General features: G+C 31.5%; 3 protein-coding genes across 3 annotated transcripts; all 3 read left to right on the top strand.

Annotated features, from left to right (window-relative positions):
• The first annotated feature begins 3,252 nt into the window (after positions 1–3,252).
• Positions 3,253–5,928, top strand: LOC131600376 (rust resistance kinase Lr10-like). The gene is made up of 2 exons (XM_058872544.1): positions 3,253–3,923; positions 4,714–5,928. Exons 1-2 carry the CDS (start codon positions 3,284–3,286, stop codon positions 5,826–5,828), a joined length of 1,755 nt encoding a protein of 584 aa, XP_058728527.1. The 5' UTR covers positions 3,253–3,283; the 3' UTR covers positions 5,829–5,928.
• Positions 5,929–7,835: 1,907 nt separating this feature from the next.
• On the top strand, positions 7,836–8,310 carry LOC131596055 (histone H3.3-like). Its single transcript, XM_058868612.1, has one exon. It carries the CDS (start codon positions 7,855–7,857, stop codon positions 8,230–8,232), a length of 378 nt encoding a protein of 125 aa, XP_058724595.1. The 5' UTR covers positions 7,836–7,854; the 3' UTR covers positions 8,233–8,310.
• A 22-nt stretch (positions 8,311–8,332) lies between these two features.
• Positions 8,333–9,579, top strand: LOC131598361 (uncharacterized). The gene is made up of 2 exons (XM_058870973.1): positions 8,333–8,741; positions 8,852–9,579. Exons 1-2 carry the CDS (start codon positions 8,333–8,335, stop codon positions 9,577–9,579), a joined length of 1,137 nt encoding a protein of 378 aa, XP_058726956.1.
• The last annotated feature ends 16,554 nt before the right edge of the window (positions 9,580–26,133 follow it).

Below are 26,133 nucleotides of genomic sequence, written 5' to 3' on the forward strand. Positions count from 1 at the left end.
AAAAACTATTAAAATAATAAGAAAAAAATATTATAATATTCACCTCAAAAATACAAGCATACGGTTGCCCAATGGAGTCGAGCAAGTTGTGGCATTTGAAAAAAAATAAATTAATGTGTGATATTTTGCTACTTTAATTTTTAATGTGTGGCCTGTCAGTAAAAAAAAATAATCTTTTTCAAACTTTGGAACATTGACGTACATATGTGTTGCACCCCAATTTTTTACCACTGAAATCCCACCTTAGCCTAAGTATTAGGATCATTAATATTGTCATCATAATCATCATGCATTCATCATGCATATCTATGTACCCTTGAATCATTTCTCTTAAAAATTTTGGTATTTAACAATTAAAAATTAATTAGGTTTAGGTGTATGTTCCAAAACCCTAATTTCTAACTTGAAAATCCTTAGGTTTAAAACCCTAACCAAAAATATTGCAACATGTTGATCTTTGTTTGTCCATGTTTATCTCTGTACATACTTGTTGATCTTAATCCATGTCTTGTACTTAATTATTAATCTTTGTCTTGTACATATACTTGTTGATTTTATATCCATGTGATTTGTACTTGTTATTGTTTTTGTTTATCTAGCCCAATGTTTAATCATCACATTAATCATTCATCATTCATACATGATTTGAATCCAAGGGTTTAGATACATCCATCTCTTGTTTGTTAACACTCACTTGTTTGTTCTTGTACAAACATGAGGTATTTATTGTTAATTGTTTAAGCTTGGTGTTTTATCCAAAGGATGGGAATGATATTGACTAAATTATCAAGGTACTTAAATTCTTTTCCAATCTCTTTTATTTTTGTGTCAAGTATTTTAAAGCTTTTCATTCGTTTATGGTTTAGTATTGTTAAATCTTAGCTAAAACCCTTTTGTTTTGAAACCTTAGTATTAAGAATAGAATTATTCCCGGTGAAACTATTCTTGATCCATTGATCTTGTTTTTAAACCTTGGTATTAAGAGATGAATTATTTCCGGTGAAACTTCTCTTAACCCATTGACCTTGTATTTTAAAGTTTGGTCCTTCTTTGAATTTTTTTAAAATTTGTTAAGTATTTTAAAGCTTAACCTTTTAAAACTTATTAGGTATTTTAAAGCCTAATTCTTTATTCAAAAATTGTTAAGTATTTTAAATCTTAACCTTTTAAACTTATTAGGTATTTTAAAGCCTAATCTTCTTTTAAACTTGTTAAGTATTTTAAAGCTTAACTCTCTTTTAAAAACTTTTGAGTATTTTAAAGCTCACACCCAAAAAGATTTTGACCACTTTGGCCCCCCTTTTTTTCCTTTTTAAAAAAAGGGAAACTACAGAAGCTCTGACTTCCCTATTGCACCTAAGGGATATGTAGGCCTAAGATGCAATATCTTATCGAGCTCACTTTCAAAACATTCTTTTCCCATCCCCACCCTCTATTTCAAACAAGTTTTTCACATAAGATTTTTCAAAAAAAAGGAAGGTATTTATAAACAAAAGATAATAACACAAAAACAAAGAGGTTCCCATGGAGTACCATGAATATGAGGGGTGCTTAAAACCTTCCCCTTGTATAACAAACTCTCTGTAGCCAGAACTCTGATAAGTTTATTAGTTTTGATTTTAAAAACTTCTGTGGATTTTGTTCGCTCTTTCACCCATTCCTTTTTGAAAATAATAAAGCGCGGTAGCGACTCTATTAAAATGAGCTAAGTCTTCCCATGACTCTAATCTCACCAATTTCACCGCTATAATATGTTACTTGTTTCTTTAAATCATGGAAATCTTGTATTGTCAATTTTTCCAATGAAGTCAAGTTTTTAGCAGTGGATGCTGTGAACAACAAACCCAACATGCGACATGATATTAGTGTTAACCTTACCAGATTGGGGACACCAAATAATCATAAAAGTAGTTGCATAGGAGTAACATCACGTCCTTGTATATTAGTGATGATTTATAATTAATATTGGGTATTCCATGTTAGATAAAGTACTTGTATCACTAACGTACCGTGTACCGGTACGCGTACGGTACTCAACTGATACGCACTGAAACTTTACCAATTTTTTTAATTTTATTTTTTAATTGGTACATCAATTAACGGGTACGCATTTGGTATCACGTACTCAATTTTTTAAATATTCTTCGCATGATATAATTTGGACTTTTTTTTACTCGGTCAAAATTAGCTTATTAATTCTATTTATAAATATAAAAAGTGAAAGAAAAATCAATCTATTTCATTGAAACTTCCTTTCACTCCCAAGTTCTTCATCTATTTGATAGAGTTGATATTCTTAAAGTTGTTAGTCTTTCTCTCGATGAACCTGAACTAGAAGTCGCTCTTTTTAATGATATTAGAGAGGAAAGTATAATATTCGGTTATGATTTGATGATTTATTAATACTTTTTAAATGTGATTTATTCAAATTATTGCGTAGATATTAATTTTATTTTAACAAATTTTTTTTAATGTTAATGCTTTATTGTTATTTAAATAATATAATTATTTTGTTATTTTTAAAATTATACTATGTAACGCTGCATCTGCTATATATGTTCATGATATTTTTTAAAAATATTGTACTCTGTATCGAGTATTGAGTACACAACCCGTACCTATGTAACGCTGCATCTGCTATATATGTTCATGAAGCAAATTTTGAAAATTATTGAAATAAGGAGTATTACTTCGATTATTTCTTTCTTATCCAAAATTTCTGAAACTATTGTTGATGATTTTGTCCACATATCTCCATTTGTTGAAGATTTTGGAATGGGAGGTTGGTTGATTCTAGATCACTCATTGATGTATAGATGTATATGCATGTATGAATCAAATTTAGGAAGGTTTTGTAACCTCCGCAATTTAACTCATTTTTTTATTCAATTATAATTTTGATTGAGAAAATGGATGATGTACTGCCAGTATAAAATAATTTTATACTTTGTAACCTTTGCAATTTAACTCGTTTTTTTATTCAACTATAATTTTGATTTGAGAAAATGTGTGATATATTGACAGTGTAAAATCACAACCATGTTTTCAATTAAATCACTATTTTATTTTAAATAAATTTTAATGATATCATAGATTGATGATTTTTTATTGAATGACACTGTACGGCTATTTTATATTTTAAATTATTTATAAAGACGAAAAACATATTTAACCGTAAGATAAGATTGACCTGACTTAATAATAACCCTCAGAATGTAAAATGATATATAATACTCAAAGACTACACCTCCCTAACTCAAACATACATTAAAAGAAGTATGAAATGATTTGCAATCACATTTCTTCTTTCATGTTGACAATATTAGCAATAACTTTGCTAATATCGCTGCTTGCAAATAGCGAGGATGTCCCATTCCCATCCATGGCATGTCCTTTCAATCTAACCTGCACACATGATAACAGCATGATTCTTGAACTACCAGCATACCCAGTACCTATAAGACTCCTCGTCAAAGAAATTAACTACACATCGCATACATTAGAAGCATGCGATGCTGAAAATTGTCTTCCACGCCTCTTTCTTCACCACAATTTCTCTTCATCAATTTTTCCTTTTCGGATTCATTCTTGGTTGGATTCGGGATACCAGGATCTTACCAATACTAGCTTATTCGATTGTTCTTCATTAGGACGGCGTTATCTGAGGAAAGACATAGCTTACCAGCAGGACATGGTTTCTTGTCCAATTTATATGGCAGGATTTAACGAGAATATGGTTGAATCATGCCTTGTTTTCTGCAACAAACTGTCTCGACCAGTTTCGCCCCTTATTCTTTCGGAAGATACGGTAAATGGGATACAACAAAACTCAATCTCACTGTCATGGTCGGAAACAAATTTTCACAGAAGATGCTTAGAATGTAAGCACAAATCAAAGAAGATTATTATTTTAACCTCTACAGGTATAATTTTGAATTTGGTTCAGATTCACACAATATTTTAGGGGTTAATACTATTTTACCTGATTTTCACTTTCGTATATATAATTTTTTTTTTTTCGCTTTTTAATTTTCGTTTTATCTACTGCAATATATTACATGAAATAATTTTTTGTACTTAAAAGACAAAAGACTTTAATTTTAATATTTTAAAATAATCAAAATTTCTTTTATAGAACAAAATAAATTTCGTTTATATTACAAAAAATATTGTATATTTAACTTATTTTATAAGAGATAGCGAATAACATATAAATTTCTGAAATTTATAATAAATAATCAATCTAACAATTTTTATAAAAAAAACTAGAAAATGAGAATTATCATTAGTAACAATAAAACCAATAGCATCTTTTAACGTGAGATTTCAATCATATATCTTGAGATTGTGAAATCAATTTTTTTTACCTTTAAACTAACATCTCTTAAACAATAGCATGTAAGTTTATTGATAACATACATTTATATATATCAAATAAGATAGTTGAGTTAATTTAAAGTATTCGGTAAAACTAAATCATGTAAAAAAAATGATTTTTATTATTATTTTAAGTATTTTAATTAAAATAAATTAAAAGGTAAAGATTAAATAAAAAGAAACATTATAAGTTTAAATACTACTTCAAGTAGCATCTCTAAAACTCTTTTAAACTCAGTGAAAAAATACTATAGATTTGTGATTGGATATATGAATTTATAAACTATAAGTTATTTATTATATATTAATATGTCGGTGGTAGTTATTAATTTGCAGGTGTAATTATTGGCTCAACTGTACTTGTTTTTTTATTTGGTGGAGTTTTTCAAATATACCGCTATTTTAAAATGAAAGACGAAGATCATGCAAGAATTGAAAACTTTTTGAAGGACTACAAGGCTTTAAAGCCAACTAGATTCTCTTATGCTGATATAAAGAGAATCACACATAAATTTAGAGATAAGTTAGGTGAAGGGGCTCATGGAACTGTTTATAAAGGTAAGTTGTCAAACGAGATTCAAGTTGCCGTGAAGATACTTAATAATGTAGAAGGAGATGGAAAGGATTTCATAAATGAAGTGGGAACCATGGGCAAAATCCACCACATCAATGTAGTTCGTTTGCTTGGCTTTTGCGCGGATGGATTTCATCGTGCTTTAGTCTATGACTATTTTTCAAATGGTTCATTGGATAAATTCATTTCTCCACCTAATAACAAAGATAATTTTCTTGGATGGGATAAGCTACAACAAATTGCTCTAGGCATAGCAAATGGCATTGAGTATCTTCACCAAGGTTGTGATCAAACAATTCTACACTTTGACATCAATCCTCATAATGTCATGCTAGATGACAATTTCACTCCAAAGATTACAGATTTTGGTTTGGCTAAGATGTGTTCGAAAAATCAAAGTGTTGTATCCATGACTGCAGCTAAAGGAACATTAGGCTACATGGCACCTGAAGTTTTTTCTAGAAACTTTGGAAATGTCTCTTATAAGTCTGATATATACAGTTATGGTATGTTATTGTTGGAAATGGTTGGGGGAAGAAAGAACACAAAAATAACCGATGAAGAAGAAAATATTCAGATTATGTATCCAGAATGGATCCACGATTTACTTGAAGGGGGAGATATACAAATCTCTGTCGATGAAGAGGGTGACTTTAGAATTGCAAGAAAAATAGCGATTGTAGGACTTTGGTGTATCCAATGGCACCCTTTACATCGTCCAACAATGAAAACTGTGGTGCAAATGCTTCAAGGAGAAGGGGACAAATTAAAAGTACCAAGCAATCCTTTCGGACCTACAACTTCAACTAATATAATTGCTAATATTGTTGTAGAACGTATGAATTTGGAGCTAAATGTGATTCAAGAATTAGATTAGATATATGCTAGTTATACATATATTTATTAAAGGGTTAATAGGCATTTACACCCTGTAATGTTAACGAATTTTGCTCTACCCCCCTCCGTTGTCAAAGGCAGGTTTTGGCAACGGTTTTTTCAAAAAAATCGTCGCCAAAACCTGCCTTTGGCAACAGAGGGGAGAAAAACAAAATTCGCTAACATTACAGGAGTGTAAAAACCTATTAACCCTTTATTAAATAAATGTTCATTGTGAATAACAATAACATGTTTCTTTTTATCAGAGTTTTATATTAGTCAATTTAATAAAGGATTATATAAGTGGGTATCAAGTTAGTCAATGAATAATTCTTACTCAAGTTACATTGTCTAATAACTCTTTATTGATAATAAATTTCACCAATCTAACTGTTGAATATTTTTATATTACATTAATGCGTGTGTGTATAAATATATATATATATATATATATATATATATATATATATATATATATATATATATATATATATAAGTAAAATGTAAGGCGACACGAGGACCAACATGTAGTAGGTGTCCGCCTAAGGGTGTGTCGCATAGACATGACTCCCTCACACCAATGGCTTGCCCAGGGGGAAATATGAATATTGGCGTGTATGATGTCCATAACCACATGTGGAAGCAGTCATTGCAAGATTCTTGAGAAGTAAGCAATTCGCGAGCTTCATGGTCAAGGTGGAATGTTACCACTTCTTAGGATCTCCCAAATCTAGACCCATAGGCCTCTATAAATACCTCAACCATAGGTATATGAAAGACAATCTGATGCAAATATAGAAAACACCCCTAAAATAGATCTCCTCGCCATCATGAGCTTACTCTCATCCCACAGAAACACCAAAGCTTCTAGCAACCCAGACTAGCCAAGATACCCAATTGATTGGCTCATATTTGGCTAATGGATCATTTCCTTTTGTGATTTTTCCTTCTCCTTTATAATGGAGGGTCACCTCATCTTCATTTCACAACATTTTCTAAAGATTTATATTTTCTTTGGAATTTATTTCTCTATTTCCCCTCTTTCTCTCTCTAGAAATCGTTTTTCTTTCACTTAAATTGTCTTAGTTTTGTTGAATGAAACTAGTGTTTTTAAAAATCGGACTGGGCAAAGAGAATGGGAACGAGTTCGCGCGCGAAACGGTGGAGAGGGAGGCCACCAAGAGTGGCACCGTCGGTCCCGGAGAACCAACCGTCACCACCATCACCGGTGAAGGTGATCTCTACACCAAGGCAATCGGAGAATCTTATGCAGATTGATGGAGCGATAGAAGATGAGGAATTGAGCAAAAATGAAAATGAAGTGGAAGCCCTAAATGTGAAAAAGATTGAGACCACTGCAATTCCTGAACGGAAGAAGAATGAAGAACGCAAACTCTGGGTTGATGTACTTGCAGAGAATCGGAATCCAGCGAAAGGTTTGTCGATGTAGTTCGTAGCCCCAAACGTGATTGATGGAGGTATTGAGATAGAGATAGAAGAAGATGACATCGCTTCTGAGGTCAAATACTGGGAAACTGTTGTAATTCTTTATGCGATGGGAGAGGATTTGAGCATGATTATGATGAAGAATTTCATGGAGAAGGCGTGGAACTTTATCAATCTACCAGAACTGTATTACCACGATGAAGGCTACTTCATTATCAGGTTCCAGTCACATTCAAATATGGATGCGGTGTTGATGAAGGGGCCATATACATTGCGTAATATTCCCCTGATGCTAAAGGAATGGAAGCCTGAATTTAACCTAAAGAGAGATATGTTGTGAACCATCCCTCTATGGGTTAAGCTGCCAAAGCTCCCTCTTCACCTTTGGGGAGCTAAGTGTCTGAGAAAAATTGGAAGTGCCTTGGGAGTCCCTCTTGTCACGGATGAATGCACAACTAGTAAGCTGAGAGTTTCATTTGCGCGCATTTTGGTTGAGGTGGATATAACAAGGGAGATGACAAGAGAAATAGTTATTATTTGCATTTTCTATCTTCCCTCGCTCTCGTAATCCCAAATCTTCAATGGCTCGTACAATGCAAACCGCTCGCAAATCCACCGGCGGCAAGGCACCAAGGAAGCAACTCGCCACCAAGGCTGCCAGGAAATCTGCACCTACAACGGGCGGAGTGAAGAAGCCTCATCGTTATCGCCCTGGAACCTTTGCTCTTCGTGAGATTCATAAATACCAGAAGAGCACTGAACTTTTGATTCGTAAGCTTCCATTCCAACGTCTCTTCCGTGAGATTGCTCAAGATTACAAGACTGATCTGAGATTCCAGAGCCATGTTGTTCTTGCACTCCAGGAAGCAGCAGAAGCTTATCTTGTTGGTTTGTTTGAGGATACTAATTTGTGCGCAATTCATGCTAAGAGGGTTACCATTATGCCCAAGGATATTTAACTTGCACGTCGTATTCGCGGTGAACGTGCTTAGGGTTATTGATTATTAGAATATAGAATTTGGGGAATGAATTAGGGTTTTATTGCATTCAAGTTCTTTTATGCATTTTGTAGTTAGTTTCAAGGACTGTGAAGGAAGGAAACTGATGCAACCAGTGGAGTATGAGTGGAAACCTTTGTATTATGATAGATGTCAAAGTATTGGTCACAAGTGTAAAGACTATGTGAAGAAGCAATGGATGCCTAAAGGAAAACCTCTTGAGTCTGCACCTAGTAGCTCTTTACAGGGCACAACTTCAGTAGAGGAGCCAATACAACCAGAGAAAGGAATTGAGCCTAAGCATCTAGAGAAAGGAACTGAAGATGCAGCTTGGATAGAGGCCAGATCAACAATAAAAGATAGAGGTAAAAGAATTCTAACTAGATCAAGTTTTGATATTAATTGTGTTAGTGGCTTTGAGGCACTAGGGGTTTTGAATGACCTCATAGTGACCTTAGATAGAGGGCCATGTTAGTCTCTTGGAATGTGAGGGGAATTAATAAGTCAGGCAAAATTAAAGAGATTAGTTCCCGTCTCAAACAATTAAAGCCTGACATTTTGATTCTAATTGAAACAAGAGTTAAGATTGGTAAATCCAAACTGATTAGAGATAAACTCAATGTGTATGATAGCTATGTGGACAATTACCATAACCATGACAATGGGAGAATTTGGATTTCTTGGAATGATAACCTTGATGATGTGAAAGTGATTCAGAGCTCTGATCAATACCTCCACTGTGGAATTTATGATACTAAAGGGACATTCCAATTCTGGCTCACTGCTATCTATAGGAAGAATCGGCTTGAACAGAGGAAAATCCTTTGGAAAGATATTGCAAATATGAGACCTAATGTCCAGGATCCTTGGTGCCTTATGGGAGATTTTAACAATGTCATGAGGGCTCAGGATAGGATGGGGGGAAGAATGGTCACTGATTTTGAATATGTGGATCTGCTAGACATGATGACTCATACAGGGCTCACTGAGATGGATGGCTGTGGGGACTATGATACTTGGTGCAATAGACATACAAATGATACTATCTATTCTAGGATAGATATACTCATTGGTAATGTGGAATCGTTTAAGAAGTATAATGATATGAATCTGAGAATCCTGGCTCCTATTGTGTCTGACCATGCCCTCTTGCAGGTGGTGAATGAAACTCAGAAAGTGATCAATAATAGAAGATTTAAGTTCTATAACCGTGTTATAGAATTAGCAAGCTATGAGGAGGTAGTCAAGAAAAGCTGGGATGAACCCTTGGATGGCAGTCCTATGTTCATCTTGTGGAGAAAGCTGTAGAGACTCAAACCTTACCTTAAGGACCTCCATAAGTGCATGTCCAATATGAAGCAGAATCTGGTGAATGCAAGGAGAGATTTGGAGCAAGCCCAGACAGACTTAAGCCTCAACAAGAGGGATAATAATAACATTAGAAGGGTGAAACAATGTATTGAAGATCTGATTAAGCTTCAGGATATAGAGGAAAAAAATGCTTCAACAGAAATCCAAAATCAACTAGCTGAGAATGAGTGATGAAAACAATGCTTACTTTCATGCTACTGTGAAGGCTAAACACAAAAGTAAGAGTATTAAAATGCTAAAGAAAGCAGATGGGAGTTTTGTCACTGATCCGGAAGCTATCAAGGATGAGGTTGTGAACTTTTATAAAAAGATTATGGGGACCAGAGAAGAAAAGTTGAAAATGGTGGATATTGAGGCAATGAGGAGAGGGAAGCAAATAACACCTGACCAAGGAGAATTTCTGACCAGAGATGTTACTGAGGATGAGATATTGGCAGCTTTGAAGGGAATTGGGGACCTAAAAGCTCCAGGGCTTGATGGATATGGTGCAAAAAATTTAAAGCCAGTTGGAGTATTGTCAAAAAAGATGTTATTGCTGCAGTGCAAGAGTTCTTTGTTAAAGGTAAGCTTTTTAGAGCATTTAACAGTACTGTTGTCACACTGATCCCTAAGCATGACCAAGCCAATGAGGTTAAAGATTATAGACCAATTATAGGGTGTACTACTTTTTACAAAATCATCTCAAAAATCCTAACCAATAGGCTGGGAAGTATCCTGCATAAGGTTATCCATCATAGCCAAGCTCCTTTCATGAAAGGACAAGTGATCCACAACCACGTTTTATTGGCATTTGAATATGATGAAAGGCTACAATAGGAGAAGAGGTACCCCTAGATGTATGCTGCAGATAGATCTTCAGAAAGCTTATGATATGGTGGACTGGTCCTCTTTGAAAACTGTTATGGCAGAGCTGGGGATTCCTGAGAAATTTATCAATTGGACCATGCTGGGCACGACAACTGTCAATTATAGATTCAATGTTAATGGGGATTTCACTGAGATTTTGGAAGCTAAAATAGGTATTAGACAAGGGGATCCAATCTCCCCTTTACTTTTTGTGATTATGATGGAATACTTGAACAGAGTGCTGTCCAAGATGTCTAAGAATCTTGAATTCAAATTTCATAGCAAGTGTAAAAAGTTGAATACTACTCACCTTTCATTTGCAGATGATGTATTGCTCTTTAGTAGAGGGGATCACTCTATTTAGATTCTTCTTGATGCCTTTAAATCTTTCTCTGAAACCACAGGTCTAATTGTCAACCCTAAGAAATGCAAGGCATTCTTTGGAGGGATGGACAATGATACCAAGAAGAATGTGTTGCAGCATACTAGATTTACTGAAGGCCAGTTTCCTATCAGATATCTAGGCATCCCTTTGGCTAGTAAAAAGCTCAGCATTCATCACTATTTGCCTCTTATTGATAAGACTGTGAGTAGAATTAGGCATTGGTCTGCTAATCTTCTTAGCATTGCAGGCATGATCCAACTTGTGAAAAGCATTATTGTAGCCATAGCCCAATATTGGATGCATTGTCTTCCTCTCCTTAAAGCTGTCATCAAGAAGGTGGATTCCATTTGTAGGACTTTTATCTGGGAAGGGAAAGCTACTCCAGGAAAGAACAGTCCAGTGGCATGGAAACAAGTGTGCAAACCAGTGAAAGATGGTGGCCTGAGCATTATTAATCTGCATACCTGGAATACTGTGGCAATGTTGAAAAGCCTGTGGAGTATTTGTATGAAAGTGGACAATCTTTGGGTGAAATGGATCCACACCTATTTCTTGAAAGGTAGAGACTTCATGAATGAATTGCATACTAATAGTTGTACCTGGATTCTGAAATATATTATGGATAGTAAGAACGAAATTGCTAACATCCTGCAAGTTTAGAATTGTATGAAATATCATGGTACTTTCCAGATGATGAAGGTGTATCATGCACTTATGGGAGAGGCTACTAGTGTGGAATGGTATCATTTGATGAGCCATAATTTAGGTAGACCTAGAGCTAAAGTGATTTTATGGCTAGCAATCCAAAACAGACTGCCTACTAAACAGAGATTGCATAAGTTTGGCATTCTGCAGCAGCAAATGTGTGAATTGTGTGAAGAGAAAGATGAGAGCATTGACCACTTGATGTTCCACTGTCCTCATACAGTGGGAATCTGGATTGCTATCATGAACTATATGGATATCAAGGATACTAGGAACATGGATTTTGATTGGATCAAGAGAAAAACCAAAGGTAAAGGAAGGAAAATGGGTCTGCTAAAAGCTAGGATTACTGAAGTGATATATAGCATTTGGATGTATAGAAATAACAAGATTTTTGGTAATATGGGAACTTATAGAGACCATGATAATGTTATTAGCAATATAAAGGATACTATTCTATATAGAGGGTGGATGAAACCCACTTATAGAGAGCTTATAGTTAATCTCCTCATGTAATTAGGTTTCACTTATATGGCCTTTAGGCCCTGCTTGTATTTGTTGCTTTTGAAATAATAATATCTTTTATTTCAAAAAAAAATCGGACTGGGCATCAAACTGGTGAGGGTACTGGGTCACTAATTTATTGGTCGAACCACTAGGTCACTGATCGAACCGCATGACTGAACCGGATAACTCCTTGAATAGACCGATCGTTATAAGAAAACTATATAGGTATAAAACTTGTTGAACCGAATGATTCAATCTCTACAAAATATAACTAGCACTTAAATTTTCTGAAAATATCATATCATAAATAAATTCACAAGTTCATAATTTAAATTCAAATTTTAAATATAAGTATCACACATAACAAAACAGTACAAAATTACAAATTATAATTGCAAACAAAATTTATTCGCAACATAATCTAATTGAATAATTTATAAAAAAAATTGTATCAATGTTGGGATCTCCTTCTTCAATATTAAAATCATCTGAAAAATCAACCGCATCTGCGACATCTTTATTTATATTTTCTATTTTTAATTTTTTTTGTATATTTTATATTTTAATTTTTCATTTAACATAATCAAAATGACGTCGTTTTAATTTTCTTAAAATAAAAAAGAAACAAAAATGCATTTAAACCGCTGGTTCACGAAAACAATAGTTTTAATGGTTTATACTGGTTTTGACCGATTTACTCCGGTTCAATGACATATTCGATCCTGTAATTGAACTAGAACGGTTATCTGGCTGGTTCCTGATTTGACCGAGCGAAATGGACTAGGTCATACGACAATGGGGCGAGGTGGGGCCACAAGACTACAAATCTTGTGGAATCGATGAACAACGTTTTCAAGGGCATACAAAACCTACTTGTAACAGCTTTGGTAAGTGCAACATATTTCCGGATGGCAACTTTGTTCGCCACAAGAGGTAAGCGGTGGAATTCAGTGTTACAGACACAACAGGTGTACAACGATGTCTGCATGAAATATGTGCAACAAGAATCTGCCAAGGGAAACACTCATCGAGTTATAGAGTTCGACCGCCATGGCCACACCTTCAGTGTCAAAGAAACAACTGACCACAACGAGGGGCTGGCACGACAACAGTATCGGGTCTCAATCCCAAATCGTTGGTGCGACTGTGGCCTATTTCAAGCCTATCGCATGCCTTGCTCCCATTCCATTGCAGCATGTTCACATAGTCACTTTGATGCATTATCATTGGTATCACCCATTTACAAGGTATCAACGTTGCTCAACGTATACGACAATTACTTTCCGGTGGCAGCAATGGAGGCATATTGGCCTGTGTATGACGGGGAAACGGTTTGGCACAACGATTTGATGCGCCGGAATAAAAGCGGTAGACCAAACAACAAGCGTATTAGAACCGAAATGGACGCCACTGAAAAAATGCAAAGGAAGTGTAGTATATGTCGTGAGGTCAAACATAATAAGAACAAGTGTCCCAATCGTGGATCTAGTTCCACAACATAGTTGTTAGGTTCAATGTTATTTGTAATTTATTTTACCAATGAAATGGACTTTTTTTCATTTGTCAGATGAGTTACAACATACATGGAAAACAACATAAACAATAACACGAAATAAAATTTGAACTAAAAGCAACAATTGCAAAAAACAACACAATGACTAAAACAACAACACAACAAACAATTAAAATCTAAGAAATTACAACGGTTAAAACAATGTCATCTGTTCCATACATCATTTGTTCAGTATCAAGGTCATTTTTCACTTCAACCCACCAACGTACCGTATTTCCGGTCATAAGCGAGACCCTTGTTCTAAGCCTCTAGATCCTTTTAATTTCTTCCCCGAGACTGTACTCCCCCTCTAACTATGACATCAAAGTCGTCTTCAGGTTGTTGAAGGTACGGATGTTCCAAAACGTAACCAACATAGGGGTTTGACCGGAGAGAAAATAACATCCCTATTCCTTCTACGATATTTCGGTTGCGGCACGGGACGGCTGGATGATGTTCGCTTCCATTGACAGGGCCTTATGCAAGACATGGACAATAATGTGCAGGGAAATGAGAAAATTTGTGGAGAAATGAATGGGTTTTCATGGAGGAATGGGTTGCTATTATAGGAAAAAAATTCTCAAATGAGTGTTGTCGCCACCCAAGGAGGCGACTTGGGCCCACACATGAAGATAATTCGCCAGCTAGAGTGGCGACATGGCCCAAAAACAAGTGGGCCCACAGATGAAAAAAATAGTAAAATAAAATAGGTAAAATAATTTAATTAAAAAAAATGAAAAAAAAAGGGATTGGGTGTTGTCGCCAGGGGGTGGCGACTTGGCCCAACTTTTACACGTTGGTGCCAGGTAGGGGTGGCAAAACGGGCCGCCCGCCCCGCACACCGCCCGCCCCGCCTTAAGCCCGCCAAAAAACGAGCGGGGCGGACATGCCCGCCAAGTGAAATGGGCATAAAAATCATGCCCACCCCGCCAAGATGGCGGGTTGGCGGGCGGCGGGCTTGCCCGCCTATTTTTATTTATATTTTTTTTCATTTTTTTAATAGATTAATAAGTTTTTTACCTTTTAATTAAACTTTTCACTTATTTTATTAAACAATTTTTTATAAAAGCAATTTTTTAACAATTTTTACTTTAAAAAATATTACATATATTTACAAATAAATATATAAAATAAATCATCAAGAATTGTAATTACTAAAATTAACTAAAAAAGAGTGAATTTTGGAGGATGGGCGGGCTTTGGCGGGCGGCGGGTTTTGGCGGGGCGGGCTTTAGTGAGCGGCGGGCCTAAAATCTTAACCTAACCCGCTATTTTTTGGCGGGTGCGCGGGCCGGCTCGCGAGCCACAGCCCGTTTTGCCACCTCTAGTGCCAGGGCCACTGGCGAATTCACTTAGAATGTGTTGTTGTCGCCACCCCCTGGCGACAACGTGTTAAAATAAGCAAAAATTGGTCATTTGTGTAATTATTTTGAAAACTTTGTTATTTTGGATTTTTTTTTTAAAAAAATGGTTATTCATAAAAATAATTCACACTTTGCGAGTAAGGTGCAAACTGAACAAATGTTATGATTGTAGTTTTAATATGCTGATGGGTTGTTTGATGGTGAGTTTTCATAGGGTAAAATTGATTACTATACTAGGATTCGGTTGATCAATGAGGATAAAAACAAGTACAACACTATGAAGTAATGTTTTGTTGTTCGATTTGTATCCAACTGAAAGCTTTTAATTAATTAGTATTACCTTAATTAATTGATAGTTAATGTTTTGCAATTGTAAAACCCAAAATCACTCTTTTGATGCCATGTTAATGAAGACTAAAGGGAGTGATCAAAGTTAGGGACCGAAAAGTTTGAGAGGATCAGTGTTTAAAGGAAAAATTTAGAAAGACTAAACCCGCAATTTGTTATATTTATAAGGACGTCAAATATATTTAACCCTTTATTTTATTAGTCATTGTTCTTTGTCTCTCACATCAATATCTTTTGTTTAATTAACATTATTGTTAAATGTTTAAGGAGAAAATCTTGATGTAATTGAACCTTTCACTTTTTTAACAAAGTTCATATAACAAATAAAATATTAATAGGTGTCCCATTCATTAAATTTAATTTATAATTAATACTCCATCCGTCTCATAATAGGTGTCATCTTTTCTATTTTTATTTGTCTCAAATTATTTGTACATTTAGAATACTAATATAATATTTATTATTGTTTCCACTAACTTACCCTTATTTATTGTATTTTAAATCATGTAACTATTTCACAATTTATTATTAATAAGGTTATTTTAGTAAATAATATTTATTTTAAAAATGTAAAAATTTCAAAGAAAATACGTATTGTGAGACGGAGGGAGTAATATATTGAGATGAGACTTCCATACTCGCAATAAGACTTTGTCAAACTAACTCACTTGGATTTATTTGTGGTACTCAACTTATCTACTTCACCATGGTTTGCCACCAATCAAATCTTCTATTTAGTCAATACCTTATAATGACTAATGAACGGACACAAGGGGTATGGGTGAAAAGGAGTTTAGTTAAGTTTTTAGGAAAGAGATGAGAAAGGGGGAGAAATTGATTGAGGATAAATTTGGGATGAAAAAGGTTATTTTAATAAATGATATTTATTATCATTGAAATCAACACAATTAATCAATATATTTAAAAATGTGAAGATCTTAAAGAGAATACCTATTGTGAGACGGAGGGATTAATATATTAAGATGAGACTTCGATACCCGCAATAGAATTTGTCAAACTAACTCACTTGAATTTATTTGTGGTACTCAACTTATCTACTTCACCATGGTTTGCCACCAATCAAATCTTCTATTTAGTCAATACCATATTCTCCCTCCGTTCCTTTTTAATTATCATATTTTGACTTTTTACACATACCAAAAAAACTAATAATTATTGTTATTTTTAAAGTTATAATTTTTTTCTATAATACCCTTAACTTTTAATCATTTCAAAATACCTTTTTTCTCTCATGGAGTAATAATTAGTTAAGGGCAATTTTGACAAAACTATAATGATTACTACATTGAAATTTGAAAGTAACAATTAAATTGAAATAAATTTTTGTCACAAAAGTGACACTTAAAAAGGAAGGGAGGGTGTAATGACTAATGAATGGAGACAAGGGCTATGAGTGAAAAGGAGTTTAGTTAAGTTTCTAGGAAAGAGATGAGAAAGGGAGAGAAATTGGTTGAGGATAAATTCGGGAAGAAAAAAGAGGAGAAATAGGCTTTGTTTGGTAAAACTAGCTGGTAGCTGATAGCTTATAGCTGGTGACTGATAGCTGATAAGCTAACATGAGTGTTTGATAAATTAGTTGTTTCATTAGCTGATAGATACAAAATGACATAAATGATAATTTTAATTAATAAGGGTAATAATATTTTATTAAAATAATAAGGGTATAAATGGTAAAAAAAGTCACAAGCTAAAACTACAGGCTCAAAAGCTACTTCAAATAGCTTTTAATAAAAAAGCTAAAAGCTAAAAGCTAAAAGCTAAAATATCTTACCAAACAGAGCTTTTTCATTAATGTGAGCTGAAAAGCTAAAAGCTAAAAGCTCTATTTTGAGTCTTACCAAACAGACACTATAGTCTTCTAATTTTAGTCATTAACATAAATAGTAATGATATTGAAACTTTCAGGTATTTTATTTAGGGTTAATGAAGTTTTTGGTCCCTCTAAATATTGCAGATTTCGTTTTTAGTCCCTCCAAAATTTTCCTTTAAAAAATCGTCCCTCCAAAATTTTTCGTCTAAACTATTGGTCCCTAACATCAAATTTCGTAGCTAATTGGTGGCTAAAGTCGTAGCTAATCTCTAGCAAATTTGACGTTAGGGACCAATAGTTTAGACGAAAATTTTTGAAGGGACGACTTCTTAAAGGAAAATTTTGGAGGGACTAAAAACGAAATCTGCTATATTTAAAGTGACCAAAAACTTCATTAACCCTTTTATTTATATAGATTTAACCGATAAAATGATAAATATTATATAAAGACATGCGCATGATAAGAAATATTTAAATTAATAATAAATATTTTTTTTCAATATTTATAATTTACACACATAATTCATTTTTAGTTTATTTATAAATATTTAATTTATGTGATTAAACAAAACAACATTGTCGATGTAGACAACAGAATAACTCATTATTAAAATTACAAATAAAATATAGATATTTTTTCACATAATTCATCATTAAAGATGTAATAAGACGGGGTGATATATATATATATATATATATATATATATATATATATATATATATATATATATATATATATATATATATATATATATATATATATATATATATATATATATATATATATATATATATATATATATATATATATATATATATATATATATATATATATATATATATATATATATATATATATATAGGAGGGTTATATTGACTCCAAGAGTAAGTTATAATAACTTATTCCACATCTTGATCATTAATTATTTTCAATCTAATGGTTAAAAATAATAAGTCATTAAATGTGGAAAGAGAAAACTATTCCTTATTAATTTTAACCATTAGATTGAAAATAATTAATCGTCAAGATGTGGAATAAGTTATTATAACTTACTCTTGGAGTCAATATAACCCTTCTCTCTCTCTCTCTCTCTCTCTCTCTCTCTCTATATATATATATATATATATATATATATATATATATATATATATATATATATATATATATATATATATATATATATATATATATATATATATATATATATATATATATATATATATATATATATATATATATATATATATATATATATATATATAGGGAGCGTATCCGGTGAGAACTGATAACTATTGTGAGAAACGAGAACTATCAATATTAATCGTCAGATTTAATTGACGTCTAAGATTTAAAAATTCCACATCAAGAACAACATATTGGATTATTTTCTATTAAGCTTAATATTTAAATATTCTATAAAAAGAAATTCTTACCATAAATATTTTTATTTTTTATTTAATCATTATTAAAATGTTTTTTATAAACATACTTAATATTTAGTTAGAATATTATATCTACAAAATATATCTTAAACATATTCAGTATCATTTTTAAATTTTAAATATTTTTCAATACTAAAAGATGATTTCAAAAAATAAAAAATCAGAAAAATAGTATCATTACTTTTTAAAAGGTCAATATTATATTAATTTAAAATAGTTAGTAGCATAAATTATTTACTACTCTTTCTAGTAAAAATATATATTTTTTAAAAAATATAGCATTTGATTTTATTTAAACATTTTAACTCTTAGAAAATTCATTTTATAAAAAAAATAAGTATATATTTCCACAATTTATTTTGTTGAATAAATTTTTCTAAAATTACTTTTGAAATCAAACAAGACTCTCAATATTTTAATAACAATTTAATCATTATAATTAAGATTGCTAATAAATTATTTTTAATTTTTGATAATTTAAGGAATGAAATATGTAATTAGTATTAAATATTTTACTTAGTAATCTTTAGTATATTGATATTCAAATATTGTATGTTATGTTTGCTTTTAAAATTAAGTCCTGAACAATTTATTTACCCAAAATAAATTGTGAAAAAATATAGTTATATAAAATGTGAGATACAATGTTAAAATATGATTTTTTAAATTAATTATATAGGAGTTAATATTTAAAAAAATTAAATGACATAATTTTAACACTAGAAGCATAACCTATTTACTTATCTTCCTAATATTAAAAATAAAAACAAAACAAAAAATTTTCTACTATTTTCCTGATATTTTATTTCTGAATTCTTCTTTTAGTATGAAAAATATCTAAAGTTTAAAAAATTTTAATTTTAAATAAAAAAATTGAATACATTTGAGCTGTAATTTGTACTTATAATATTCTAACTAAATATTAAATATTAAGTATTATGTATGTTTATAAAAAATATTTTAACAATAATTTAATTAAAAAATAAAAATATTTATAGTAAGAATTTCTTTTTATAGAATATTTAAATGTTAAGCATAATAGAAATTATTCAGTATGTTGTTCTTGATATGGAAGTTGTAAATCTTAGGCGTCAATTAAATCTGACGATTGATATTGATAGTTCTCGTTTCTCACAATAGATATCAGTTCTCACCGGATACGCTCCCATATATATATATATATATATATATATATATATATATATATATATATATATATATATGGGACGTATCAAATGAGAACTTTATTTATTATGATAATTGAGAACTTTTAATGATAACCCTACGATTTAAAATCAATGTCTCAGATTTCACTCTTATTTTAAGAGACAATAATTAATAGATAGATTCTGATTTAGATACATATCACATAATTGCATATCTAACCATTGATTTTAAATCGTATGATTGTTATTAAAAGTTCTCAGTTTTCATAATAACCAAAGTTCTTATTTGATACGTCCAATATATATATATATATATATATATATATATATATATATATATATATATATATATATATATATATATATATATATATATATATATATATCTTATTCTAAGAGTAAGTTATTATAACTTACTTCATATCTAGACCATTAATTTTTTTCAATCTAATGGTTAAAAATAATAAGTAATAGTTTTCGCCCTCCATATTTAATTATTTATTATTTTTAATCATTAAATTAAAAATAATTAATGATGAGGATGTGGTGTAAGAATATCTCTTCTTATATATATATATATATATATATATATATATATATATATATATATAAAACAATTCTATGAAAATTTCATTTTTATATTAGAACATGAGAATGAATTTAAACCATTAGATTTTAAAATAAATAGTGGAGATTGTCTGTCATTCTATTTTTCTCTCTCTTCTATCATTAAAATAAATGATGGAGGAGAGATAAAAAAGAATGACACATCATCTCCATTATTTATTTTAAAATCTAATTGCTCAGATTCATTCTCATGTTCTCAAATAAAAACGACATTCTCATATGATATTTTTCCCATATATATATATATATATATATATATATATATATATATATATATATATATATATATATATATATATATATATATATATATATATATATATATATATATATATATATATATATATATATATATATATATATATATATATATATATATATAGAATATCAAGTGAGAGCATTTTTAAATGAGAGAAGAGAGGAAGAAATATCAACCATTGAATTCATCAAGAGAGCGAATGTTAATACATTAATGAGGCTATTAATTTATCTCTCTTGATGAATCCAATGGTTGATAATTCTTCCTCTCACCTCTTATTTAAAAATGCTCCACTTGATATGCTCCCTAAGGCATATTATATCGAGCGTATCTAGTGAGAAAGAATAATCTTATATGAAAGTGAAAGCAAGAAATAACAATCGTTTGATTAAAATAAACGGTCGAGATTTAATATCCTGTCACATAATTTTTTTTCAATGAAAAAAAGAGAACCACGTGGATAATTTAAACAAAAGTATTAAATCTTAACTATTTATTTTAAACAAATAGTCGTTATTTCTTTCTCTCTCTCATATAAACTTACCCTTTTTCACTTTTGATTTTGTGTTAATATCTAAGATTTTGTAAGAAGGTCGTATTAAATGCTCCATGGCCACCTATATTGTTTTAGGTTTATGCCAATATTTCATTTTACTATTTTGCATATTTCATTTTCATATTTATGGTGTGATTAAAACGAATTGACATGTTAGCTCAATTAATAGTTATTAGATGTGGGACTAGGACATGCCAATTATCAAGGGTCTATAAGTACATTAGATTTTTTTTTTTAAATAGAAAAAGTTTGGGTTTTTTATAAGTATGTTTAACTAAAAAGAATAGACCATACAAAAATCTTTAAAGCCTATTAAAATAAAAATGAAAAAATTTATTATTGTTCTTATATTGTATTTTATATTTGTAGGTTTTTTCTTTACCCACCTCCCTATGGGGTCACCCCCAGCGAAATCCCAAAATTACCCCTACTTCGGAGATGCATTTTCGAAGTTTTTTTTTTTTGAATTTTTTTTTACTTCGGAAATGCATCTCCGAAAACACCAAAAAAGTGGTGTTTTCGGAGATGCACTTCCGAGATGCATGAAAATTCCAAAAATTTACAATCAGGTAACATTTCTGAAAATTGTAATCGCCATTACAGAACAAAAATTGTAATCGTCTCTTAATTATTCACCATTACAGGACAAAAATGAGTTGTAATCAACCTGATTTGAAATTTCTAAGTGCCTTTTCTTTCTCCCCCACCACTCTCATACGGTTACCTTCTAAGAAATGTGGTAACACTTTCCTACTTAAAAGCCTGCTCTCTCACCCATTTTTCCTCCATATGTTGCAGCTCCGGTTGTTCGTCCACCTGTTGCAGCGCCGTTTGTTCCATATGTTGCAGCGCCGGTTGTTACTCCATCTGTTGCTACGCCGGTTGCTTCCTTGAGTTCGGCTCCGATTTCCACCGAGAGCCTGACTGCCGAAGTTAAACAGAAGGCTACTCTAGAGTCGGCTTCGTCGTCTCAGAAGGCGGTTAGGTTCCCTAACCGACCTGGTTACGGTCAATTGGGAAGGAAAATTCAAGTCCGTGCTAATCATTTTCAGTTGCGAGTGGCTGATAAGGATCTACACCACTATGATGTAAGTATAGTTTGCTCATAAGTTTTTTGAACTTTAAGTGTATAGTTTTTGTTGTTGTTTATTATGTTGGTAAGTTACAATGTGGTATGGATTTCTAGAGGATCAGGACTTTCTAACCTGTTGCAGCGTCTCCTCCATCGTCTTCCTACTTAAAAGCCTGCTCTCTCACCCATTTTTCTTCCAATCACAATGTCTAGCTTGTAACCGCTTTCATCACAATGTCTAGCTACGGTGGAAGAAACCATCCCGAAAATCGCCGGAGTCAACCATCTCCTGCACATGCTTAACAATCATCCGTCAATGCTGCAGGATCAGGCCGTGGTGGTGGTGGTCGTGGCTCTCGCGGTGGACGTACCGCCGGTTCTTCTTCTTCCGGACATCCACCTCCTCCGTCATATATATGAGAATCAATCGAGTTAAACTTGACTAAAGCACGCTTCATATATATGAATGTACTAGTACTCATTAACTGTACTCATACAGTATCCTACAAGATATTTTACAACATGTTTAAATGATAACAACTATGTTAACAAAAGGACAACAATTTCTACACCTCTTGGTAAAAACAGTAAAAATAAAGAAAGTGTAATTACTGGGAATATGAAAAGGAGGAGGTAGGTGAACAAGGGTTGGGTTTGGTTCAGTGATGTTGAGTTCAAAGATCGGGGACCGACGTTATCAAAATGTTGACTCATCCTCACCTACCCGTGTTTAACAATATGTAACTTTAATCTTATGTAATGTGATCGATGTAATCTTCCTCCGATTAAATAAAGCGAATCGTTAATGTTTGTTATTTTTCTTCTGTCCAGACCTTACTTCGGAAGTACATTTCCGAATTCCTCTAAGGGGGGTGAATTCGGAGATGCACTTCCGAATACACCAATTTTCTGAAAAATAACTTTATTTCGGAGATGCATCTCCGAAATCAATATTTTTCATTAAAAAAAACACCTTTTCGGAGATACATTTTCGAAAACACCTTTTTTTTTTCCAATAAAAGTACGTTTTCGAAAATGAACTTCCGAAACAGGGGGCATTTTGGTAAATTCACCAGAGGTGACCAAGAAGGATAGGAGGTGGGTGAAGAAATTTCCTATTTTTAATTAAAATATAAAAATAAAGCTTAGTTATCTTGAACAAATAATAAAAATAAATTGAAAAAATCTTGTGATCAATGTCATAAGTTGTTTTAATAATTTCTCTATAATAAATAGTATCACAAAACTTATACTAACACATAAACTCAAATAGGTTAATGAAAACAATCATTGATCTTTGAATTTAAGTATATTTATACTTTAATTGAATTATTTATTTATAAATGCTAAAAAAAATAGACTTTTAAACTGTTTAATAGACTAATGACTAAGCAGACCTTAGAAAAAGGCCGACTCTACTACGTGTCAAACTTAAACTTTTTGATTTTATTTTTTTCCAGATATCAACTCAGAGTTAACAAAGTTTAATTCATTCCAACCTATTTTTACTCCTAATAGCTAGGTAGGAATATATAGTTTTAACCTATCAAATCTCACTTATCTTTCTTTAAGAAATAAATACTTGGCCATTACACAATTAGAAAAAAAAAACAAATGGATCTATGTGACATGACAAATGAAATTCATATTTTCATATTTCGACTTTAATGTTTTCTTAAAATAGTGAGTTAACTCAAATATATAAAATTTGATTATTGATATATGTATAGAGAAAAAGGATATGACTGACAGAGTAAAATATTTTTACATTGTCAACCAATCACAATCACGTATCTAATTAAAACATAAATTTAAAAAAAATTAATATGATATGACAAGCATAAAGATTTTGATTGATTGTATTGTATGTGTAAAATTAGTTTACACTGTCAGTGCACTACCTTTAAACTCATATGTATATTCATTAAATTTAATTTATAATTGATACTATAATGGTATATCCTTATTCTCAATAAAATATCATCAATTTTATTTGTCCTTTGACGTTTCTATGAAAAATATATAAGATGGGGAGGGAGATGGATTGGTGAGTACAATTTTGTGGTGAAAAACAGGATAGTGAAATAGTGAAATTGTCAATTGGTGTAGAAATAGTGAAATTGAAATTCATTTTAATATTATAGATAAAAATGAGTTTTGTCTTTATAATTAACCTGAAAAAGATTCATTCTAGTCTATTTTAAAATTTGAATTTAAATTGTTTATTTGCAACACTGAATATTAGTATTGTGTGAAGAAACAAAATTTGTCAAGTTACTTCTAACGTCTTAAATTAACCTATTGATTTTATATCTATATAGTCACTTTTAAATACTTTTGAATAATTTATATTTTTAAGCTAAGCTCTTATGCGGAAAAAAATATTAAGAAAAGAATATGATAGTAATATTTTAATTTAAATGTATTTAATTTACTAGTAATATGTGTAAAACTAAAATAAATTTATAATCGAAAACACATTGCAATATCTTATAATGTAAAAGACTTTTTAGAATTATATTTTTAAATTATTTACATAAATTATGGATTAAAATAATTTTATTAGACCATGAAAGAGGATAATCCATAAAAGAAACAAGAAGAATTAAATATGTTGACACTACGCAAAGCAGGGTAGTAGGTTATCCCTAGCGATTTTATAGGTAGCTCAAGTACCCTTAGAAATCACCCGCTTAAGCTAGGGTTACACAATCCCATTAGCAACTTATTATCAAAATATATTACAATTACAAATTAATTTATATCACTCAACGTAGCTATACCGTCGCATAAATAATTAATTTTAGGGTATTATGTTTGTTTCGGCTTTTAAAAAAAATGATCTTTATAGTATTATATACACTAAAAAAAAGATGTTCTGTAGCGACGTGGTCTCCACGTCGCAACATGCAACATCACGTGGCAACCAAAAAGTAGCGACGTGGCCCAATACGTCGCAGGAGGCAAAGTGACAATCATGTAGCGACGTGGAAACCACGTTAGAAAGTAACGACATGCCGCCCACGTCGCAACAGGATTACATGGGGAACATCTATCTGCACACACAGCAGGTGTGGCAGGTGTGTTTGTTGACCATTGTAGCGATGTGGTTTCCACGTCGTTACATTAAATGCTTTTTTATAAAAAAAAATTAATACGCAGGAGCTATTTCATTTTATATAATTAATTAATTTATATAATAAAATATATAAAATAAATTTTATATAATAAAATCTATAAAATAAAATTTATATAATAAAATCTATAAAATATAATTTATATAATAAAATTTATATAATAAAATTTTATAAAATAAATTCATATAATAAATTTATATAATAAATTCAATTAAATAAAACTAAAAATTTAAAACTAATATTTTAATGAATTAAAATGTATAATAAGTTACATAAAAATAAATTAAAAACAAATAAAATACAAAATGTTTTTAAGAAGCATCATCATCTGGAAAATAATTATCCGGATTAAAATCATCAGTCACTCCGTCATCCTCCGGCTCTTGAGGAGGAACATTACTGTAATTTCCACCTCCTTGCATAAACCGTCTCATCTGCTCCTCCATCTCAACTTGTTTCTTCATAATGCCCTATATCTGCCGCGCATGCTGCTCCTCCATATCAGACTGCTTCTTCCGCATCATCTCTAACTGGGTCTCATTTTCGCGTCTCGCCAATTGCCTTATTAATTCAATTTGTTCCTGTGTCAGATTTGGTTGACGCGATTGTTAGCTGAAGATTTCGTTTTGTAATATTTGTCCTTCGAAGAAGTGGAAAATCGAAGGAAAGATGGTTACTGATGGCCATCCCTTA

Source organism: Vicia villosa, linkage group LG4 (assembly GCF_029867415.1).
Source record: "Vicia villosa cultivar HV-30 ecotype Madison, WI linkage group LG4, Vvil1.0, whole genome shotgun sequence".
NCBI classification, from domain to species: Eukaryota; Viridiplantae; Streptophyta; class Magnoliopsida; order Fabales; family Fabaceae; genus Vicia; species Vicia villosa.